The sequence below is a fragment of the Centruroides sculpturatus genome, unplaced genomic scaffold, assembly GCF_000671375.1.
Source record: "Centruroides sculpturatus isolate CEXI.00-Female unplaced genomic scaffold, Cexi_2.0 scaffold460, whole genome shotgun sequence".
In the NCBI taxonomy this organism is placed as follows: Eukaryota; Metazoa; Arthropoda; class Arachnida; order Scorpiones; family Buthidae; genus Centruroides; species Centruroides sculpturatus.
This window is the reverse complement of record NW_019384807.1, coordinates 56,744-75,863: the sequence shown is the minus strand read 5'-3', so window position 1 is coordinate 75,863 and position 19,120 is coordinate 56,744. Positions and strand designations below refer to the sequence as shown.

Here is a 19,120-nt window from a genome sequence, read left to right as displayed (position 1 = left end):
CGTCACGTCGGGATATTGTCATGTTCAAATTTCACCATCTCGGGATTATAGTATGTCCTACTGTCAATGTTGAGTTTTTTGAATTTGAGAATATCACTCGGTATCCCGAATTCAATGCTATTTAAATTGAATTGTGTATAAAAATATCGAATATATATTTTTTTTTTAAATCACGAGTAATATATATACTGTATATACATAATTTTATTTTATTTAGTAACTTAATCAGAAAATATTATGCCGCCAAAGAAAATAAAATTCAACCAATATCAGAATATATTTGTAGAGTGTATTTTATGTGATATTCTTTGAAATTTTATCAGTTTTAAATATATGCATTACAAATTTCGCTTTGCTGGTTTTTTTATGTTGTATTTTATAAATAAATACAACATTTAATAAATTAAAAAAAATCATAATTTGAATAAAAATAATTCTTATTTATAAATAGAAAATAATATATTTTCTTTAAAGTAACATATTATAATTTAAAAATTTTACATTTAAATTTAACATGTAAAAATAAAATTATTAAAGGTATTAAAATATGGCTTTATCTTATAAAATATCTTGTAGGGAGTGGATGCAACCTATACATTCCCTCTCGTTCTTCTCTCATATATATATATATATATATATATTGAACTTGTTGGAGATATATATGCCATCGACAGCTTGTACAGGGAGAACAAGGTTAGAGCGAATCTCTTTTCTCATAGTGGTCCCCTTTAGCTATTGTTTTTTGAACATATGAGATATATAGAATGTTTCTTTATTAATAACAAGCAGTCTTAAAATATCTTATTTTCTGTTAGTAAAAATAACATTAATTTTAGGGATAAGATCCACTACGAACTCTTAAATTTTCTCCAGGTCCAGAGAAAAAATCCCAGCTCTTCCCTTCTCCAAGGTTCTGAATATATTCGTATACTGTATATGCTAGTCATAAATAGAGGATATGTCCAGTGCTTCCGGGAGAAAATTAATACAGATAAACATTAAAATGCAAGCTATGTTAATAAATTGGTTATTTTATCTTATTATTGTTATGTTTATTACGAAGTATTAAGAGAATGAAATGAAAGAAAAAAGTAGGGTGTCCAGCTTTCGTGGTAGCATATATATATATATATATATTCTTCCTTCAGGCTAATAGAGAGTACGTCTAAAAAACTTGTTCCAAGTCGATCAAAAGGTTTAGAAGTGCATTGAGAACAGACTGGCGGACAGTCTATTTTATATACTGGTGCTGCTTTTTTCAACGTGTTTATTCATTCATCATTCAAAGTAACACGATCTTTTTTCGAAATAGTCCCCACCCACTTGAATGCACTTGGTCAGCCGTGTCTGGTATTCTACGAAGATGTGCCGGAAACCATGTTTCGATAGGTTCAAATTCACTTCCGTTGCTTTCATTACTTTCGAAGAATCCGGGATACGGTGACTCCATAACTAAGACTTGAAGGTAGGAAAGAGGAAAAAGTTACAGGGAGCGAGATCAGGATGCAGAGTGAGTGAGGTACGCGCTGGATGTTCCGCTTGGCCAAACATTCGGTCACTACGTTTGCAACATGCGCCGTGCGTTGTCTTGATAAGAGTCACCACTCTTGGGGATGAAGTTATAATCGTTTCTTCCATATATGTTACTAGAGATATTTCAAGACAGACTTGTAATACTCTCGAGTAACTGTTGTACATAGGGGTACCTCATGCTGATACACCCTGCTGCGATGATCGAAGAAGGCGATCAATATGACTTTTCCAGTAGATGAGACAATTTTGATTTTTTACAAAGTTGGCGATCCTTTCTATTTCTAGACAGGCCTACTGATGGCTTGTTTCTCTTCCGGGTCGTACTGATGCAACCATAATTTGGCCGCAGTGATAATTGAATAAAAAATTTTCCTCTTTAGCAAAACAACGCTACAGTTTACAGTAAACATCAACTCTCACTTTCATTTGTCCCAGAGTCAATAGATGAGACACCTAATGCAACGCAGAACCAGTCGACATCCCCAAGGCTCCAGTCAGTCGATGTACTGTCATTCGACGATCCTCACGGATTATGACTGCAGCAGTATTGATGCTGATTTTTGTGACGACGGTTTTAGGTTGACCTGGACCAACTTGTCTAGCCATCGATATCCTATCGTCTGTAAACTTTGAATCATCTTAATGCCTTAAACGAAGCAGTGCATTCTTAACATAAACCTGTTGCAATATTTCATAAGTCTCTTCTCTGTCTATCCCCAAATGAATACAGAATTTGATAGTTGTATAGGCCTGCTACTCATCACGAATTGACACCATTTTGGTTATGCGAAACTAAAAGCTCGCTCTGTTGCAAACTATTTCGCATACAGCAATGCCACCTGTTGAGATAATAATTAAAACTCGCTCTTTTCAAATTTGTCGGTGTTGACAAGGTTGGTTTCTGAAAATAAATTCAGTCTTAGTCTTTCTGGAACAGCCCCTTATGTAGTTTGTTTTGCTTTTGTTTTTATTAAGTTATGACAACGCAACACTTGGGCAATCTGCCTAGATTGAATGCCTTCCGGGAGGTCTTTTTAAGGATAACTGGCCCCTATTTTGGCGTTACAGATATGGAGAAAACCCGGAAAACCTCTTATATAGATAAACACAGTGCGAATCTTTTAAAGACCAGTTTCATAATATAACGTAATGCTAATGTACTGTATATGTTATTATAAAAAACTGCCGAGTGTTAAAATTATCAAATTTTTTTAATAAAAAAGAGATTTATTTATGTTTTCTATTATTATTTCATAAACAATTGAGCAGACTTTTTATTTATTTTTTGTAAAAGTTCAAAGTTACAGAATAATAATAAACCTATTTAAAACATAATAATTTATGAAAGAGAATTATCTAATCAATTTTCCTACATTATAGTTACTCTTTAACATTACTTTTATAATCTAAAATTTTACATTTTATTAATATTTTAAAGATTCGTTAAATTCCATAACGATGGACTAAAAATAAAATATTCATTACACAAGCCTTCTACTGTTTAGTACATCATTATATGAAATTACTAAGAAAAATAACAATTTATTGCGCTACTTAAAGTGATCTCTAGAAGGAGAAGACTCGTATAAATTTAGTATACTAGAAAAGATCATTATAATTTATTGTTAAAATTATTCTAGGAGCGATCATCTCGAATCTAAGGGCTACAAAAAGACTTTAACCTGTTTTCCTTAAGGAGAATTTTTGTTTAATTAAATTTCTATCGCTTTCCTTTTATTTATCCTGTAGAAATAACTCTTTCGTACGTTTTTCATGAATGAATTTTTATTTATTGTATGTCTCGGAGATGGGATTATATAGATTTTTCCGAATCTTGGCTACGATAATGGTTCTATCGTTGTTACTTTTTAAAATTTAATCTCCGTTGAATTTCCCTTTCCTTTATATAAAGAGTTCTGATAAAGGAAAGGGAAATAAGGTTTGTTGAACTTCATTCTACTCTACTTTATGCCACCTGCCTGCAGCTCACTAGGCAAAATTTACTAAATGTGAAAATTTTGATAGCAACATTAAAACAAACTTTGAAGCCGCTGAGATTTTCTTAAAAATTTAATAAAACTTTTTAAAGTGTTGATATAAACAAAAATATAAAAAATTATTTATTAAATATTTAATTAATTTGATTTTATTGTGTACACATCTTAATATTAATTTAAAATATCAGATCATTTTTTTATAAAATCAAATATAAACTATTCAATTTTTGAGGTGATGTTGTCTTCTATCACATTTAATATCTTCAGAACTAGTCTATTCGCTCGTAAAAAATTATAGTTGAAGTGATTTTTGTTTTTACAGATAAGAACATCTTTAAAAATAGTATTTTTCTATTTTTCTGCTACTCTAGAACAAAACAGTAATCGTTGAAAGCAGTTCTCTAAGGAATTCGCAATGCGTTGTATCTTGTGGATTAGTAAACTTTTGTTATCCTCAAATTCATTAGAACAAATCTTTATTGATTTTAAAAATTTCGTAAAAATCTATAGAAATTCAGAAATTTTTTATTTAAAGTGAAGATTTGTTGGAATAATTTATAAAAGATTGGATCTGTTTCAACGATATGCAAACAAACTGCGCTTTGTTGCTTATTATATAACACGCTTTCTATAAAGAAACTCATTGTAAAAATAAAAAAAAAAGTGTAATTTAAATAAGAAATATCTTATTTATAAATGCAAAACAATATTTTTTATGTCGCACACTTTTTCTATCTTAATTAATTATAATTTAAAAAAAATTATATTTCAATTTAACAATTAAATATAAATTATTTTTTTTATTAATTTTTATTATTTTCAAGTATAATAAAACACAATTTATAAAAAAAAATATCTACATAAAAGGAAACTTAAATGTGTTTTATTATATTTTTAATTCGACATTTTTACATTTAATACATTATACATGACATAATGAATAATGAAATATCTTAAAAATCTATTTAAAAAATTTAAAACATTTTTATTAATTTCACAATATATAAATTATTTCATAAATTCTTTTAAAAAATATTTTCATAAAAACAAACTTGAATAGTCAACTTTGATCTATTTATTATATGATTTTATCGACTTAAAAATGTATAAAAGTATGAATAAGATTAATTATTAAAATATATAAATTTCTTTTCTTGAAAAAAAAATTATCAAACATATTCTTTAGCTTCTTCCCTCAAAGCGCAGAATAAACAAGTTGTAAAGACTAGTGCCATGATCTAAAATAAATAAACAGTAGAAATTATAATTGAGAAAATTACAGTTAATTGTTTACTTAATATTTTATTATTTTAAATTACTTGAATAAAACCAATTCCAAGCACTAATCCACCCATTAATCCTGCCTTTTTCTCAAGGTATCTTCTCAAATTTTCTGCACATCCCTGTAAGAGTTGATTATGAATATTATAAAAACTAAATTAAACATTTTTTTTTAATTCTTAGAATAAATGTAATAATGATTAATTTACATAAATGAAAACGTTGTTTGTTCTTTGACTGTTACACGATTCCGGAACAGCTGAATCTCCATAGTCATTTTTATCTTGAGCTCCACAACATTCAAGCTAAAACAATTTTCAAAAACAAAAATATATTTATCCAGTATTTATAATTAGTATAGAATAATGCCAAGAAATAAAAATAAATTTCAATGTCTTCGTATAATAAAGAACGACAGAATATAGATTTTCTCTTGTAACTGATACTTCTTAGAACACAGAATTAGTAATAAAATATTTATTGAAAAATATAAAAATTGTTAGCTATTATATAAGTGTATTCTATTATTATTAAATTAGCATAAAAATAACAATGTTAAAAATATAAATGTAAAATAATGAGGGCACTTTACATGCATCTGCAACAATTTTACAAACTGTTTAGCTTCATCGTCTCGGCTTCTTTTTTCTATTTGATCTCTAATCTTTTCTTTTAAAATCTCTTGCAACTGAAAACAGTTGAAAAATGGTTATATATGCATAAAAAATTTCGGAAAAATGAATAAATCGAACATTACCTTTTCGCCATCTGCTATTTTCCAAACCAAAACTGCTGTGGCTAGTTCCAAAATTATTATAAAAGCCATGATCAGAATGTACTATAAAATATAACATTTTCATCTCTTTTATCTTCAAAAATTTAAATATATAAAAATATATATATAAAGAAATAGTTATACTTACAGTCAGAAGCATGCAGGGGCTATCCATAGCTGCTCCACAGCAACCTAAGAAGCCAACTACAAGGAGAATAACTCCTACAGTAATGATAATATAGCATGCCTGGTAATATTGGTCCAAAGCTAATCCCCTTTGGAATGACCAAAAATAATCATCCGATCTGATAAATATGCCGATACCTGCGAGAGCTCCACCTAAACACTAATAATAGAAAAAAAAATAAAAGTTAAAATCAAGTAACCTTTCGAACTTTCACTAATTTTGTTACCTGACACTTTCTCTTATCTTTCGATCAATTAATAAATTGCCATTCTTTTTTCTCTTTTAATCTATTATTTTTTCTTTAAAATATTAATTTCCGGATATTTCTTCTCTACTGAGAAAAAATTCTTTAACCTATTTATTTTCATGTATTGATTCAATATTTAACCTTTAAAACTAGATTATCAATAAATGTATTTTCTACTTTTTTCATAAAAAAATTCTTTTAGACATAATAAAATATTGCCTATAAGATGGCTAAGAAGATGGCCTAAAATTTGTTTAGATAAGAGAAGGCCTGTTACATTTTCAGGGTGTGGCCTTTATTGGCAAGTGAATCAGATAAGTCATTAATTTACTTTATATTATGTATTGTAATTCCATTATGATGATTCATAATCGTAAAATGATAAGATAGTTACGAAAAATTTAGCAATTATTTGCTTATTTTTTTGTATAAAATCCTGTAAATATTATATTTTTTCATAATTTATACGTTTCTCTTACTATATTAATTCTTTTTAACATTATTTTAATAATAAGTTATAGATTTTTCGACTGATAGAAAGTTGATAATGCGAATTTGCATTAACTTAACAAAGAAAAAGAACAAAAAAAAAATCATAAATCCTGTGACAAACCGAATTAAATTTCTGATTTTTGGAAAAAATATAGGCCCTATATAATAGATTTATTGCTTGTTCGGTTATATTTTATCTTTTGAGGTGTGTAAATCACCATCTAGCCTATACACACATCGATTTATTTCTCTGAGAAGTTTATACGACAGAATATATTTTTTATTATTATTTATTATGATTTTTTTAGTAAAAAAGAAAGGTAACGTTCTTTAAAATCCATTGAGACTATATAAAAATCGATAATTAAAATTGAAGCTAACGTTATTGATCGTATCCACGTAATCAGCGTAGAAGTTTATGGTTTATCTGTATTGATCAATTTAAAATTTGTCACTAAATTTTTTTTTAAATGGGAAAAGTATAATCATTAGTGAAAGGATTGATGAGAAAAATAAGCAATCACACCTCTACTAATTATATTAAAATACAAATTTATCGTTTAAGTCCCTGCACAGGAAATATATTATCAAAATAACTTAAAAAAAAATATAATAATAATAAGCATTAAGATTTACCCTACGAGATAATTTTCAAATCGAACACATTAGTTAGAAGGAAATGATGTGTTCTACTTTATAACGCCATTAACAGAATTTTAATAGATAAAATTCAACTATTAAGCCGATAATTTTGGTGAGAATAATTAATATAACATCAAATTTATTAGAGATTTTAATTAATTTCAACGCTTCTCTTCTAATTAAGAAACTTAAATATAAATAATAAAAAAATCTCGTAATTACACTTTACAAGGAAGAAGATAAGGTAGCGTGATGTAGACGCCATTTTGAAAATGAATTATTAAAAAAGTATTTGTTTGTAACTTACCCAAATTATGAAATTTAAGGTGAAAAGAAAATATTTCATACAAGCCATAGCCGAATCCATCTTTCGCTGTTTATAAAATAACAAAACCGGAAAATATTTTCCAATATGGACGGCTTCAGGTTGAGAGCTACATAGACGTTTACTGTATCTAATTGTTCAAAGTACAATAACGAATCTGAGTTTTTATCATAGTTGCTAAGGTGATTCTTATCAGAATTCACCACCCAAACTTTGCAACATATTTTTGCGAAGATAGCGAATATAATAACCCGCAAATAATGCATTTCGTATATACTTTTTGAATTTACGATTTGTATATTTATTAATTTGTTTTAAAATTTTTTGGTAATACCAAATTTAAGAAACGAAACAAGTTTTATGGTAAAATATGAATAGTTTTTATTTTACTTATTCATTTAATGGGTACACTATACGCTACTAAATTCACCAAGTTACACAATACAATTACGGCTGTACAATATTCTGTTTTTTTTTCTCTCTTCTGTTGTTAATTATAAATGAAAGGAAAATGAAAATATAATAATAATTAATTATAGTAATCTGTTCCCGACGATTTGAAGAACAACACATCAACAATGAATTTGGCAGTGATCTTGCATTTTTTTTTTTCTGTTCTTTTTCAGAAAAGTCTGTTTCCTACAAACACAGCGAAGATCACAGAACACNTAAAATATGGCTTTATCTTATAAAATATCTTGTAGGGAGTGGATGCAACCTATACATTCCCTCTCGTTCTTCTCTCATATATATATATATATATATATATTGAACTTGTTGGAGATATATATGCCATCGACAGCTTGTACAGGGAGAACAAGGTTAGAGCGAATCTCTTTTCTCATAGTGGTCCCCTTTAGCTATTGTTTTTTGAACATATGAGATATATAGAATGTTTCTTTATTAATAACAAGCAGTCTTAAAATATCTTATTTTCTGTTAGTAAAAATAACATTAATTTTAGGGATAAGATCCACTACGAACTCTTAAATTTTCTCCAGGTCCAGAGAAAAAATCCCAGCTCTTCCCTTCTCCAAGGTTCTGAATATATTCGTATACTGTATATGCTAGTCATAAATAGAGGATATGTCCAGTGCTTCCGGGAGAAAATTAATACAGATAAACATTAAAATGCAAGCTATGTTAATAAATTGGTTATTTTATCTTATTATTGTTATGTTTATTACGAAGTATTAAGAGAATGAAATGAAAGAAAAAAGTAGGGTGTCCAGCTTTCGTGGTAGCATATATATATATATATATATTCTTCCTTCAGGCTAATAGAGAGTACGTCTAAAAAACTTGTTCCAAGTCGATCAAAAGGTTTAGAAGTGCATTGAGAACAGACTGGCGGACAGTCTATTTTATATACTGGTGCTGCTTTTTTCAACGTGTTTATTCATTCATCATTCAAAGTAACACGATCTTTTTTCGAAATAGTCCCCACCCACTTGAATGCACTTGGTCAGCCGTGTCTGGTATTCTACGAAGATGTGCCGGAAACCATGTTTCGATAGGTTCAAATTCACTTCCGTTGCTTTCATTACTTTCGAAGAATCCGGGATACGGTGACTCCATAACTAAGACTTGAAGGTAGGAAAGAGGAAAAAGTTACAGGGAGCGAGATCAGGATGCAGAGTGAGTGAGGTACGCGCTGGATGTTCCGCTTGGCCAAACATTCGGTCACTACGTTTGCAACATGCGCCGTGCGTTGTCTTGATAAGAGTCACCACTCTTGGGGATGAAGTTATAATCGTTTCTTCCATATATGTTACTAGAGATATTTCAAGACAGACTTGTAATACTCTCGAGTAACTGTTGTACATAGGGGTACCTCATGCTGATACACCCTGCTGCGATGATCGAAGAAGGCGATCAATATGACTTTTCCAGTAGATGAGACAATTTTGATTTTTTACAAAGTTGGCGATCCTTTCTATTTCTAGACAGGCCTACTGATGGCTTGTTTCTCTTCCGGGTCGTACTGATGCAACCATAATTTGGCCGCAGTGATAATTGAATAAAAAATTTTCCTCTTTAGCAAAACAACGCTACAGTTTACAGTAAACATCAACTCTCACTTTCATTTGTCCCAGAGTCAATAGATGAGACACCTAATGCAACGCAGAACCAGTCGACATCCCCAAGGCTCCAGTCAGTCGATGTACTGTCATTCGACGATCCTCACGGATTATGACTGCAGCAGTATTGATGCTGATTTTTGTGACGACGGTTTTAGGTTGACCTGGACCAACTTGTCTAGCCATCGATATCCTATCGTCTGTAAACTTTGAATCATCTTAATGCCTTAAACGAAGCAGTGCATTCTTAACATAAACCTGTTGCAATATTTCATAAGTCTCTTCTCTGTCTATCCCCAAATGAATACAGAATTTGATAGTTGTATAGGCCTGCTACTCATCACGAATTGACACCATTTTGGTTATGCGAAACTAAAAGCTCGCTCTGTTGCAAACTATTTCGCATACAGCAATGCCACCTGTTGAGATAATAATTAAAACTCGCTCTTTTCAAATTTGTCGGTGTTGACAAGGTTGGTTTCTGAAAATAAATTCAGTCTTAGTCTTTCTGGAACAGCCCCTTATGTAGTTTGTTTTGCTTTTGTTTTTATTAAGTTATGACAACGCAACACTTGGGCAATCTGCCTAGATTGAATGCCTTCCGGGAGGTCTTTTTAAGGATAACTGGCCCCTATTTTGGCGTTACAGATATGGAGAAAACCCGGAAAACCTCTTATATAGATAAACACAGTGCGAATCTTTTAAAGACCAGTTTCATAATATAACGTAATGCTAATGTACTGTATATGTTATTATAAAAAACTGCCGAGTGTTAAAATTATCAAATTTTTTTAATAAAAAAGAGATTTATTTATGTTTTCTATTATTATTTCATAAACAATTGAGCAGACTTTTTATTTATTTTTTGTAAAAGTTCAAAGTTACAGAATAATAATAAACCTATTTAAAACATAATAATTTATGAAAGAGAATTATCTAATCAATTTTCCTACATTATAGTTACTCTTTAACATTACTTTTATAATCTAAAATTTTACATTTTATTAATATTTTAAAGATTCGTTAAATTCCATAACGATGGACTAAAAATAAAATATTCATTACACAAGCCTTCTACTGTTTAGTACATCATTATATGAAATTACTAAGAAAAATAACAATTTATTGCGCTACTTAAAGTGATCTCTAGAAGGAGAAGACTCGTATAAATTTAGTATACTAGAAAAGATCATTATAATTTATTGTTAAAATTATTCTAGGAGCGATCATCTCGAATCTAAGGGCTACAAAAAGACTTTAACCTGTTTTCCTTAAGGAGAATTTTTGTTTAATTAAATTTCTATCGCTTTCCTTTTATTTATCCTGTAGAAATAACTCTTTCGTACGTTTTTCATGAATGAATTTTTATTTATTGTATGTCTCGGAGATGGGATTATATAGATTTTTCCGAATCTTGGCTACGATAATGGTTCTATCGTTGTTACTTTTTAAAATTTAATCTCCGTTGAATTTCCCTTTCCTTTATATAAAGAGTTCTGATAAAGGAAAGGGAAATAAGGTTTGTTGAACTTCATTCTACTCTACTTTATGCCACCTGCCTGCAGCTCACTAGGCAAAATTTACTAAATGTGAAAATTTTGATAGCAACATTAAAACAAACTTTGAAGCCGCTGAGATTTTCTTAAAAATTTAATAAAACTTTTTAAAGTGTTGATATAAACAAAAATATAAAAAATTATTTATTAAATATTTAATTAATTTGATTTTATTGTGTACACATCTTAATATTAATTTAAAATATCAGATCATTTTTTTATAAAATCAAATATAAACTATTCAATTTTTGAGGTGATGTTGTCTTCTATCACATTTAATATCTTCAGAACTAGTCTATTCGCTCGTAAAAAATTATAGTTGAAGTGATTTTTGTTTTTACAGATAAGAACATCTTTAAAAATAGTATTTTTCTATTTTTCTGCTACTCTAGAACAAAACAGTAATCGTTGAAAGCAGTTCTCTAAGGAATTCGCAATGCGTTGTATCTTGTGGATTAGTAAACTTTTGTTATCCTCAAATTCATTAGAACAAATCTTTATTGATTTTAAAAATTTCGTAAAAATCTATAGAAATTCAGAAATTTTTTATTTAAAGTGAAGATTTGTTGGAATAATTTATAAAAGATTGGATCTGTTTCAACGATATGCAAACAAACTGCGCTTTGTTGCTTATTATATAACACGCTTTCTATAAAGAAACTCATTGTAAAAATAAAAAAAAAAGTGTAATTTAAATAAGAAATATCTTATTTATAAATGCAAAACAATATTTTTTATGTCGCACACTTTTTCTATCTTAATTAATTATAATTTAAAAAAAATTATATTTCAATTTAACAATTAAATATAAATTATTTTTTTTATTAATTTTTATTATTTTCAAGTATAATAAAACACAATTTATAAAAAAAAATATCTACATAAAAGGAAACTTAAATGTGTTTTATTATATTTTTAATTCGACATTTTTACATTTAATACATTATACATGACATAATGAATAATGAAATATCTTAAAAATCTATTTAAAAAATTTAAAACATTTTTATTAATTTCACAATATATAAATTATTTCATAAATTCTTTTAAAAAATATTTTCATAAAAACAAACTTGAATAGTCAACTTTGATCTATTTATTATATGATTTTATCGACTTAAAAATGTATAAAAGTATGAATAAGATTAATTATTAAAATATATAAATTTCTTTTCTTGAAAAAAAAATTATCAAACATATTCTTTAGCTTCTTCCCTCAAAGCGCAGAATAAACAAGTTGTAAAGACTAGTGCCATGATCTAAAATAAATAAACAGTAGAAATTATAATTGAGAAAATTACAGTTAATTGTTTACTTAATATTTTATTATTTTAAATTACTTGAATAAAACCAATTCCAAGCACTAATCCACCCATTAATCCTGCCTTTTTCTCAAGGTATCTTCTCAAATTTTCTGCACATCCCTGNTAATTTCTTTCTGTACATAGTCTCTATACTTGAAAATGAAAATTATTTATAATCAGGAAAGCGGCGTTTATCAATTTTAAATGTTTAAAAAACAAATAAAGTTTTGGATATCTTCCAAAATTATGTATTCTTAAGGAATCCAAAGATAACTTGATACTTAAAGATCTATTCTTGTGTACATGGAGTGGGCTCTTCCACAAAATATACTTACTTTTAATCGCAATAAAACTATTGATATTTGTATAAATTTTGAATCATTAAACGGATCCAGGAAATGCATTTGGTTACTTCAATAAATGCTACATAAACTTAAATAGTTAACAAACTAGGACCTGGAATATTTCATTACTTAACGAGTGATGATTTTCGAGTGATTAAAAAAAGTGTTTAAGTAATAAAAGCTCGTTACAAGAGAGAATTGTGCCAAAGGAAAAAGAGCATGTCAAAATTTGTGACAGCAATTAACACTTTTTAACTTCAATAAACCCTAGAAAAATGAATTTTAAAACGAAAAAAAAAGTTGAGTATTATCTCTCCTTGAGACTAATGAGATACATTTTATATGCTACTTAATAAGAAAGGATGTTGAATTAACAAGCTTACCTTCTGTTAGAAGAGATAAGAAAACTAGTAAAAGTAAAGAAATGGTTTCCATTTGTCAATTTTTCTCAGAAGGGATTTATACCGGATACCTGAAATAAGATAAAAAATTATTCATATTTATAATCATATAAACACAAGAAAAATACAGACTTTAAAAAAAAAAAAAAAAAATAGAAGTAGGCGAACTCGGAATTAAACTAAAGATTAAACTACAATGAGGTTGGGCGTGGGTGTTCATTTATGAAATTCTTCAGTCTGATGACATCATGACGATCTTGTCCCTGAAGTCGTATTTCCTGTTTGTTCCATCTCCTTAAGTTTACAAGATGAAGTCATAATAAACTATATAAACTATAAATTACGTCATGATCTTATTAAAATTTTATTATTATTTTTTAAATAAAAAGGTACGTTTCAAGTGGAATCAAATCTGTACCTCCCGCCAGACTTAAAAATATCTTGAATGAACTGTTAACTCGCTGAACAACATTTGATACTGTATTCAAATAATGGATTCATTCTGTTATAAGTAATTCGAATTGATTGATTGATTAATCGAAGGTTTCAATAGAAATCTGTGTAAACTGAAGCGATCAAATTGAACAACCAGTAAAAAAAAATGGCGAAAAATAAACTGATAGTAGGAAAACGCAAGGATAGAGAACACTGAAGCATCGTCTATTATTTATAATAATAATAAAAAAAATATATAGAAGGCAAGAGAATAAATTTCTTTTATATTTACTGTTTGCAGAAAATTCATATTTATTCAGCAATTCAAGCAAGCATTTGACTTTACCGTTGTTACATATCTTAACGGGAGCAATATAAATTCATGTGCAGAGAAACGGTTGATTTCTCTTCTCTGTTTCGTATTATTATTATATATTATCATCAATTTAAAGATAATAAAAAAATAAATTTAAAATTTTATATTTTAATTATATTAATCTTAATGATATGTGCATATATATTCCATAAATCTGATTATACTGGAAAAAATACAGTATAAACATATTGATCTATTTTGCGTTACATTTTTTACTGGTGACGTGAAAACAAAAATCTAGTTTATTTCGGAAAATATTCTTTTTCTTGACATTTCGAGAAAAAAAAGCCGTAAAAGAAAAGAAAAAAACTGTAGTAAATTTATAGTGAATAAACAAATCTTAGATATAAATATACATTAAACTTTATATTCATAAGCCATTAAAGACTGAAAGAAAAATTTAAAATGAGAAACTTATTAATAATTCTCAATAAATTATTTAAACACCAGTGTTTATGAAATGAGATTCTTTACTTAAGATTTAAAATTTTTTATATATTTTCAAGCTGCAATTTTTTTTTTAAANTATATAAATTTCTTTTCTTGAAAAAAAAATTATCAAACATATTCTTTAGCTTCTTCCCTCAAAGCGCAGAATAAACAAGTTGTAAAGACTAGTGCCATGATCTAAAATAAATAAACAGTAGAAATTATAATTGAGAAAATTACAGTTAATTGTTTACTTAATATTTTATTATTTTAAATTACTTGAATAAAACCAATTCCAAGCACTAATCCACCCATTAATCCTGCCTTTTTCTCAAGGTATCTTCTCAAATTTTCTGCACATCCCTGTAAGAGTTGATTATGAATATTATAAAAACTAAATTAAACATTTTTTTTAATTCTTAGAATAAATGTAATAATGATTAATTTACATAAATGAAAACGTTGTTTGTTCTTTGACTGTTACACGATTCCGGAACAGCTGAATCTCCATAGTCATTTTTATCTTGAGCTCCACAACATTCAAGCTAAAACAATTTTAAAAAACAAAAATATATTTATCCAGTATTTATAATTAGTATAGAATAATGCCAAGAAATAAAAATAAATTTCAATGTCTTCGTATAATAAAGAACGACAGAATATAGATTTTCTCTTGTAACTGATACTTCTTAGAACACAGAATTAGTAATAAAATATTTATTGAAAAATATAAAAATTGTTAGCTATTATATAAGTGTATTCTATTATTATTAAATTAGCATAAAAATAACAATGTTAAAAATATAAATGTAAAATAATGAGGGCACTTTACATGCATCTGCAACAATTTTACAAACTGTTTAGCTTCATCGTCTCGGCTTCTTTTTTCTATTTGATCTCTAATCTTTTCTTTTAAAATCTCTTGCAACTGAAAACAGTTGAAAAATGGTTATATATGCATAAAAAATTTCGGAAAAATGAATAAATCGAACATTACCTTTTCGCCATCTGCTATTTTCCAAACCAAAACTGCTGTGGCTAGTTCCAAAATTATTATAAAAGCCATGATCAGAATGTACTATAAAATATAACATTTTCATCTCTTTTATCTTCAAAAATTTATATATATAAAAATATATATATAAAGAAATAGTTATACTTACAGTCAGAAGCATGCAGGGGCTATCCATAGCTGCTCCACAGCAACCTAAGAAGCCAACTACAAGGAGAATAACTCCTACAGTAATGATAATATAGCATGCCTGGTAATATTGGTCCAAAGCTAATCCCCTTTGGAATGACCAAAAATAATCATCCGATCTGATAAATATGCCGATACCTGCGAGAGCTCCACCTAAACACTAATAATAGAAAAAAAAAATAAAAGTTAAAATCAAGTAACCTTTCGAACTTTCACTAATTTTGTTACCTGACACTTTCTCTTATCTTTCGATCAATTAATAAATCGCCATTCTTTTTTCTCTTTTAATCTATTATTTTTTCTTTAAAATATTAATTTCCGGATATTTCTTCTCTACTGAGAAAAAATTCTTTAACCTATTTATTTTCATGTATTGATTCAATATTTAACCTTTAAAACTAGATTATCAATAAATGTATTTTCTACTTTTTTCATAAAAAAATTCTTTTAGACATAATAAAATATTGCCTATAAGATGGCTAAGAAGATGGCCTAAAATTTGTTTAGATAAGAGAAGGCCTGTTACATTTTCAGGGTGTGGCCTTTATTGGCAAGTGAATCAGATAAGTCATTAATTTACTTTATATTATGTATTGTAATTCCATTATGATGATTCATAATCGTAAAATGATAAGATAGTTACGAAAAATTTAGCAATTATTTGCTTATTTTTTTGTATAAAATCCTGTAAATATTATATTTTTTCATAATTTATACGTTTCTCTTACTATATTAATTCTTTTTAACATTATTTTAATAATAAGTTATAGATTTTTCGACTGATAGAAAGTTGATAATGCGAATTTGCATTAACTTAACAAAGAAAAAGAACAAAAAAAAAATCATAAATCCTGTGACAAACCGAATTAAATTTCTGATTTTTGGAAAAAATATAGGCCCTATATAATAGATTTATTGCTTGTTCGGTTATATTTTATCTTTTGAGGTGTGTAAATCACCATCTAGCCATACACACATCGATTTATTTCTCTGAGAAGTTTATACGACAGAATATATTTTTTATTATTATTTATTATGATTTTTTTAGTAAAAAAGAAAGGTAACGTTCTTTAAAATCCATTGAGACTATATAAAAATCGATAATTAAAATTGAAGCTAACGTTATTGATCGTATCCACGTAATCAGCGTAGAAGTTTATGGTTTATCTGTATTGATCAATTTAAAATTTGTCACTAAATTTTTTTTTAAATGGGAAAAGTATAATCATTAGTGAAAGGATTAATGAGAAAAATAAGCAATCACACCTCTACTAATTATATTAAAATACAAATTTATCGTTTAAGTCCCTGCACAGGAAATATATTATCAAAATAACTTAAAAAAAATATAATAATAATAAGCATTAAGATTTACCCTACGAGATAATTTTCAAATCGAACACATTAGTTAGAAGGAAATGATGTGTTCTACTTTATAACGCCATTAACAGAATTTTAATAGATAAAATTCAACTATTAAGCCGATAATTTTGGTGAGAATAATTAATATAACATCAAATTTATTAGAGATTTTAATTAATTTCAACGCTTCTCTTCTAATTAAGAAACTTAAATATAAATAATAAAAAAATCTCGTAATTACACTTTACAAGGAAGAAGATAAGGTAGCGTGATGTAGACGCCATTTTGAAAATGAATTATTAAAAAAGTATTTGTTTGTAACTTACCCAAATTATGAAATTTAAGGTGAAAAGAAAATATTTCATACAAGCCATAGCCGAATCCATCTTTCGCTGTTTATAAAATAACAAAACCGGAAAATATTTTCCAATATGGACGGCTTCAGGTTGAGAGCTACATAGACGTTTACTGTATCTAATTGTTCAAAGTACAATAACGAATCTGAGTTTTTATCATAGTTGCTAAGGTGATTCTTATCAGAATTCACCACCCAAACTTTGCAACATATTTTTGCGAAGATAGCGAATATAATAACCCGCAAATAATGCATTTCGTATATACTTTTTGAATTTACGATTTGTATATTTATTAATTTGTTTTAAAATTTTTTGGTAATACCAAATTTAAGAAACGAAACAAGTTTTATGGTAAAATATGAATAGTTTTTATTTTACTTATTCATTTAATGGGTACACTATACGCTACTAAATTCACCAAGTTACACAATACAATTACGGCTGTACAATATTCTGTTTTTTTTTCTCTCTTCTGTTGTTAATTATAAATGAAAGGAAAATGAAAATATAATAATAATTAATTATAGTAATCTGTTCCCGACGATTTGAAGAACAACACATCAACAATGAATTTGGCAGTGATCTTGCATTTTTTTTTTTCTGTTCTTTTTCAGAAAAGTCTGTTTCCTACAAACACAGCGAAGATCACAGAACACACATATGTCATTATTGTTGTTTTTTTGAAAGTAAAGGCGTTGTTGCAAAAATCTACGTCGCATGTGCAGATTTTGCGTTTCCAACCAATACTCACATCCCATTTGCAATCACCTGTTAGAGGTACGTGATTTTTCTGAAAGCAATTCCTTCTCCATTGTTCCATACGACCTGCGAAACAATCAAAATATATGTATATACACGTATATATATATAACAGATTGGAAAAGCAAACGCCGAAACCTTAAATCAATAAATGTTTAATTTATATGAAAATGATCTAATTTAAAAACCGATATTATGTAAAAAAGTATTCCTCCAATCAGTGAATTGCGATCCTCAGAAAGAAAGTAAAATGTATTCTTAAATAAATAATGTCATACATCTAAAAAGGGGAATAATTTCCAAGTAAAAATGTTAGGAAGAACTTACTAATCTAAGGTTTTTTTTTCCTGTTATTCGGAAGCAAAATACATAAAAGATGATGCCAAAAAAATAAATAAATAATAATTTTTAAACAAGTTAAGGCTAATTTTATTTAACTTACCATTAGGATCCCATTGCACGAATATTTCGCAACCGTGTTCACACTGATGAACTACTGATTTGTGGGATTGAAAACCAACCTCTGTGCAGGAATCGGTACTATTATTTTGATCTTCTGGAGACCAACTACAGACGTAACATTGAATTGCCAAACCTAAAAAAAAAAATATGTATATATTAAATACATATATTATTAATTTAATAAATTAAATTTTTACTTATTTATTTTAACAAAATCATTCATTGCGAATTACTTCATATCATATTTCAGTTTCCGCCTTAACGTTTCCGTATGTAATACCCATAAAATAATTTCCTACTTTCATGGCATATGAGAGGAAATGTTCACTTAGAAAGTAATTTAATTAATTTCCATGTCAAAACATTTTTAATATAAAAGTCATTAATTAAAATTTTAAATGAAAGTAAAAAAATAAAAAAAAAAGTGTTTAAAATTTTCCTTAAATATTTTCTGTTTCTTAGCTTACGATGTATTCTTTTAACTTGTTTTTTTTTTAATTCATTATTTTCTTATGTACAATCTTAATGGAATTATTATTGATGTATCTTTTTTACTTTCTAAAGGCTTTATATGC

The 19,120-nt window shown here is 27.6% G+C and overlaps 2 protein-coding genes across 2 annotated transcripts; both read right to left on the bottom strand.

Annotated features, from left to right (window-relative positions):
- Positions 1 to 4,626: 4,626 nt before the first annotated feature.
- LOC111629703 (CD9 antigen-like) lies at positions 4,627 to 7,672 on the bottom strand. The gene is made up of 7 exons (XM_023373597.1): positions 7,462 to 7,672; positions 5,735 to 5,932; positions 5,569 to 5,649; positions 5,404 to 5,499; positions 5,021 to 5,116; positions 4,850 to 4,933; positions 4,627 to 4,768 (listed from the first exon to the last, which is right to left on the bottom strand). The coding sequence occupies exons 1-7, from the start codon at positions 7,519 to 7,521 to the stop codon at positions 4,700 to 4,702; spliced, it is 684 nt and encodes a 227-aa protein (XP_023229365.1). The 5' UTR covers positions 7,522 to 7,672; the 3' UTR covers positions 4,627 to 4,699.
- A 4,568-nt stretch (positions 7,673 to 12,240) lies between these two features.
- On the bottom strand, positions 12,241 to 17,505 carry LOC111629702 (CD9 antigen-like). Its single transcript, XM_023373596.1, has 8 exons — positions 17,295 to 17,505; positions 15,569 to 15,766; positions 15,403 to 15,483; positions 15,238 to 15,333; positions 14,855 to 14,950; positions 14,685 to 14,768; positions 14,512 to 14,603; positions 12,241 to 12,283 (listed from the first exon to the last, which is right to left on the bottom strand). Exons 1-7 carry the CDS (start codon positions 17,352 to 17,354, stop codon positions 14,535 to 14,537), a joined length of 684 nt encoding a protein of 227 aa, XP_023229364.1. The 5' UTR covers positions 17,355 to 17,505; the 3' UTR covers positions 12,241 to 12,283; positions 14,512 to 14,534.
- Positions 17,506 to 19,120: the final 1,615 nt, after the last annotated feature.

What these genes read in the sequence shown, in the direction of transcription:
- LOC111629703 (XM_023373597.1), bottom strand. Translation starts at nt 7,521, where the DNA reads ATGGATTCGGCTATGGCTTGTATGAAATATTTTCTTTTCACCTTAAAT. An exon ending in GCCCCTGCATGCTTCTGACT is followed by an intron (nt 5,650 to 5,734) that starts GTAAGTATAACT and finishes TATATTTTATAG; the next exon opens with TACATTCTGATCATGGCTTT. An exon ending in TAAAATTGTTGCAGATGCAT is followed by an intron (nt 5,117 to 5,403) that starts GTAAAGTGCCCT and finishes AAATTGTTTTAG; the next exon opens with CTTGAATGTTGTGGAGCTCA.
- LOC111629702 (XM_023373596.1), bottom strand. Translation starts at nt 17,354, where the DNA reads ATGGATTCGGCTATGGCTTGTATGAAATATTTTCTTTTCACCTTAAAT. An exon ending in CCTTAAATTTCATAATTTGG is followed by an intron (nt 15,767 to 17,294) that starts GTAAGTTACAAA and finishes TTCTATTATTAG; the next exon opens with TGTTTAGGTGGAGCTCTCGC. An exon ending in TAAAATTGTTGCAGATGCAT is followed by an intron (nt 14,951 to 15,237) that starts GTAAAGTGCCCT and finishes AAATTGTTTTAG; the next exon opens with CTTGAATGTTGTGGAGCTCA.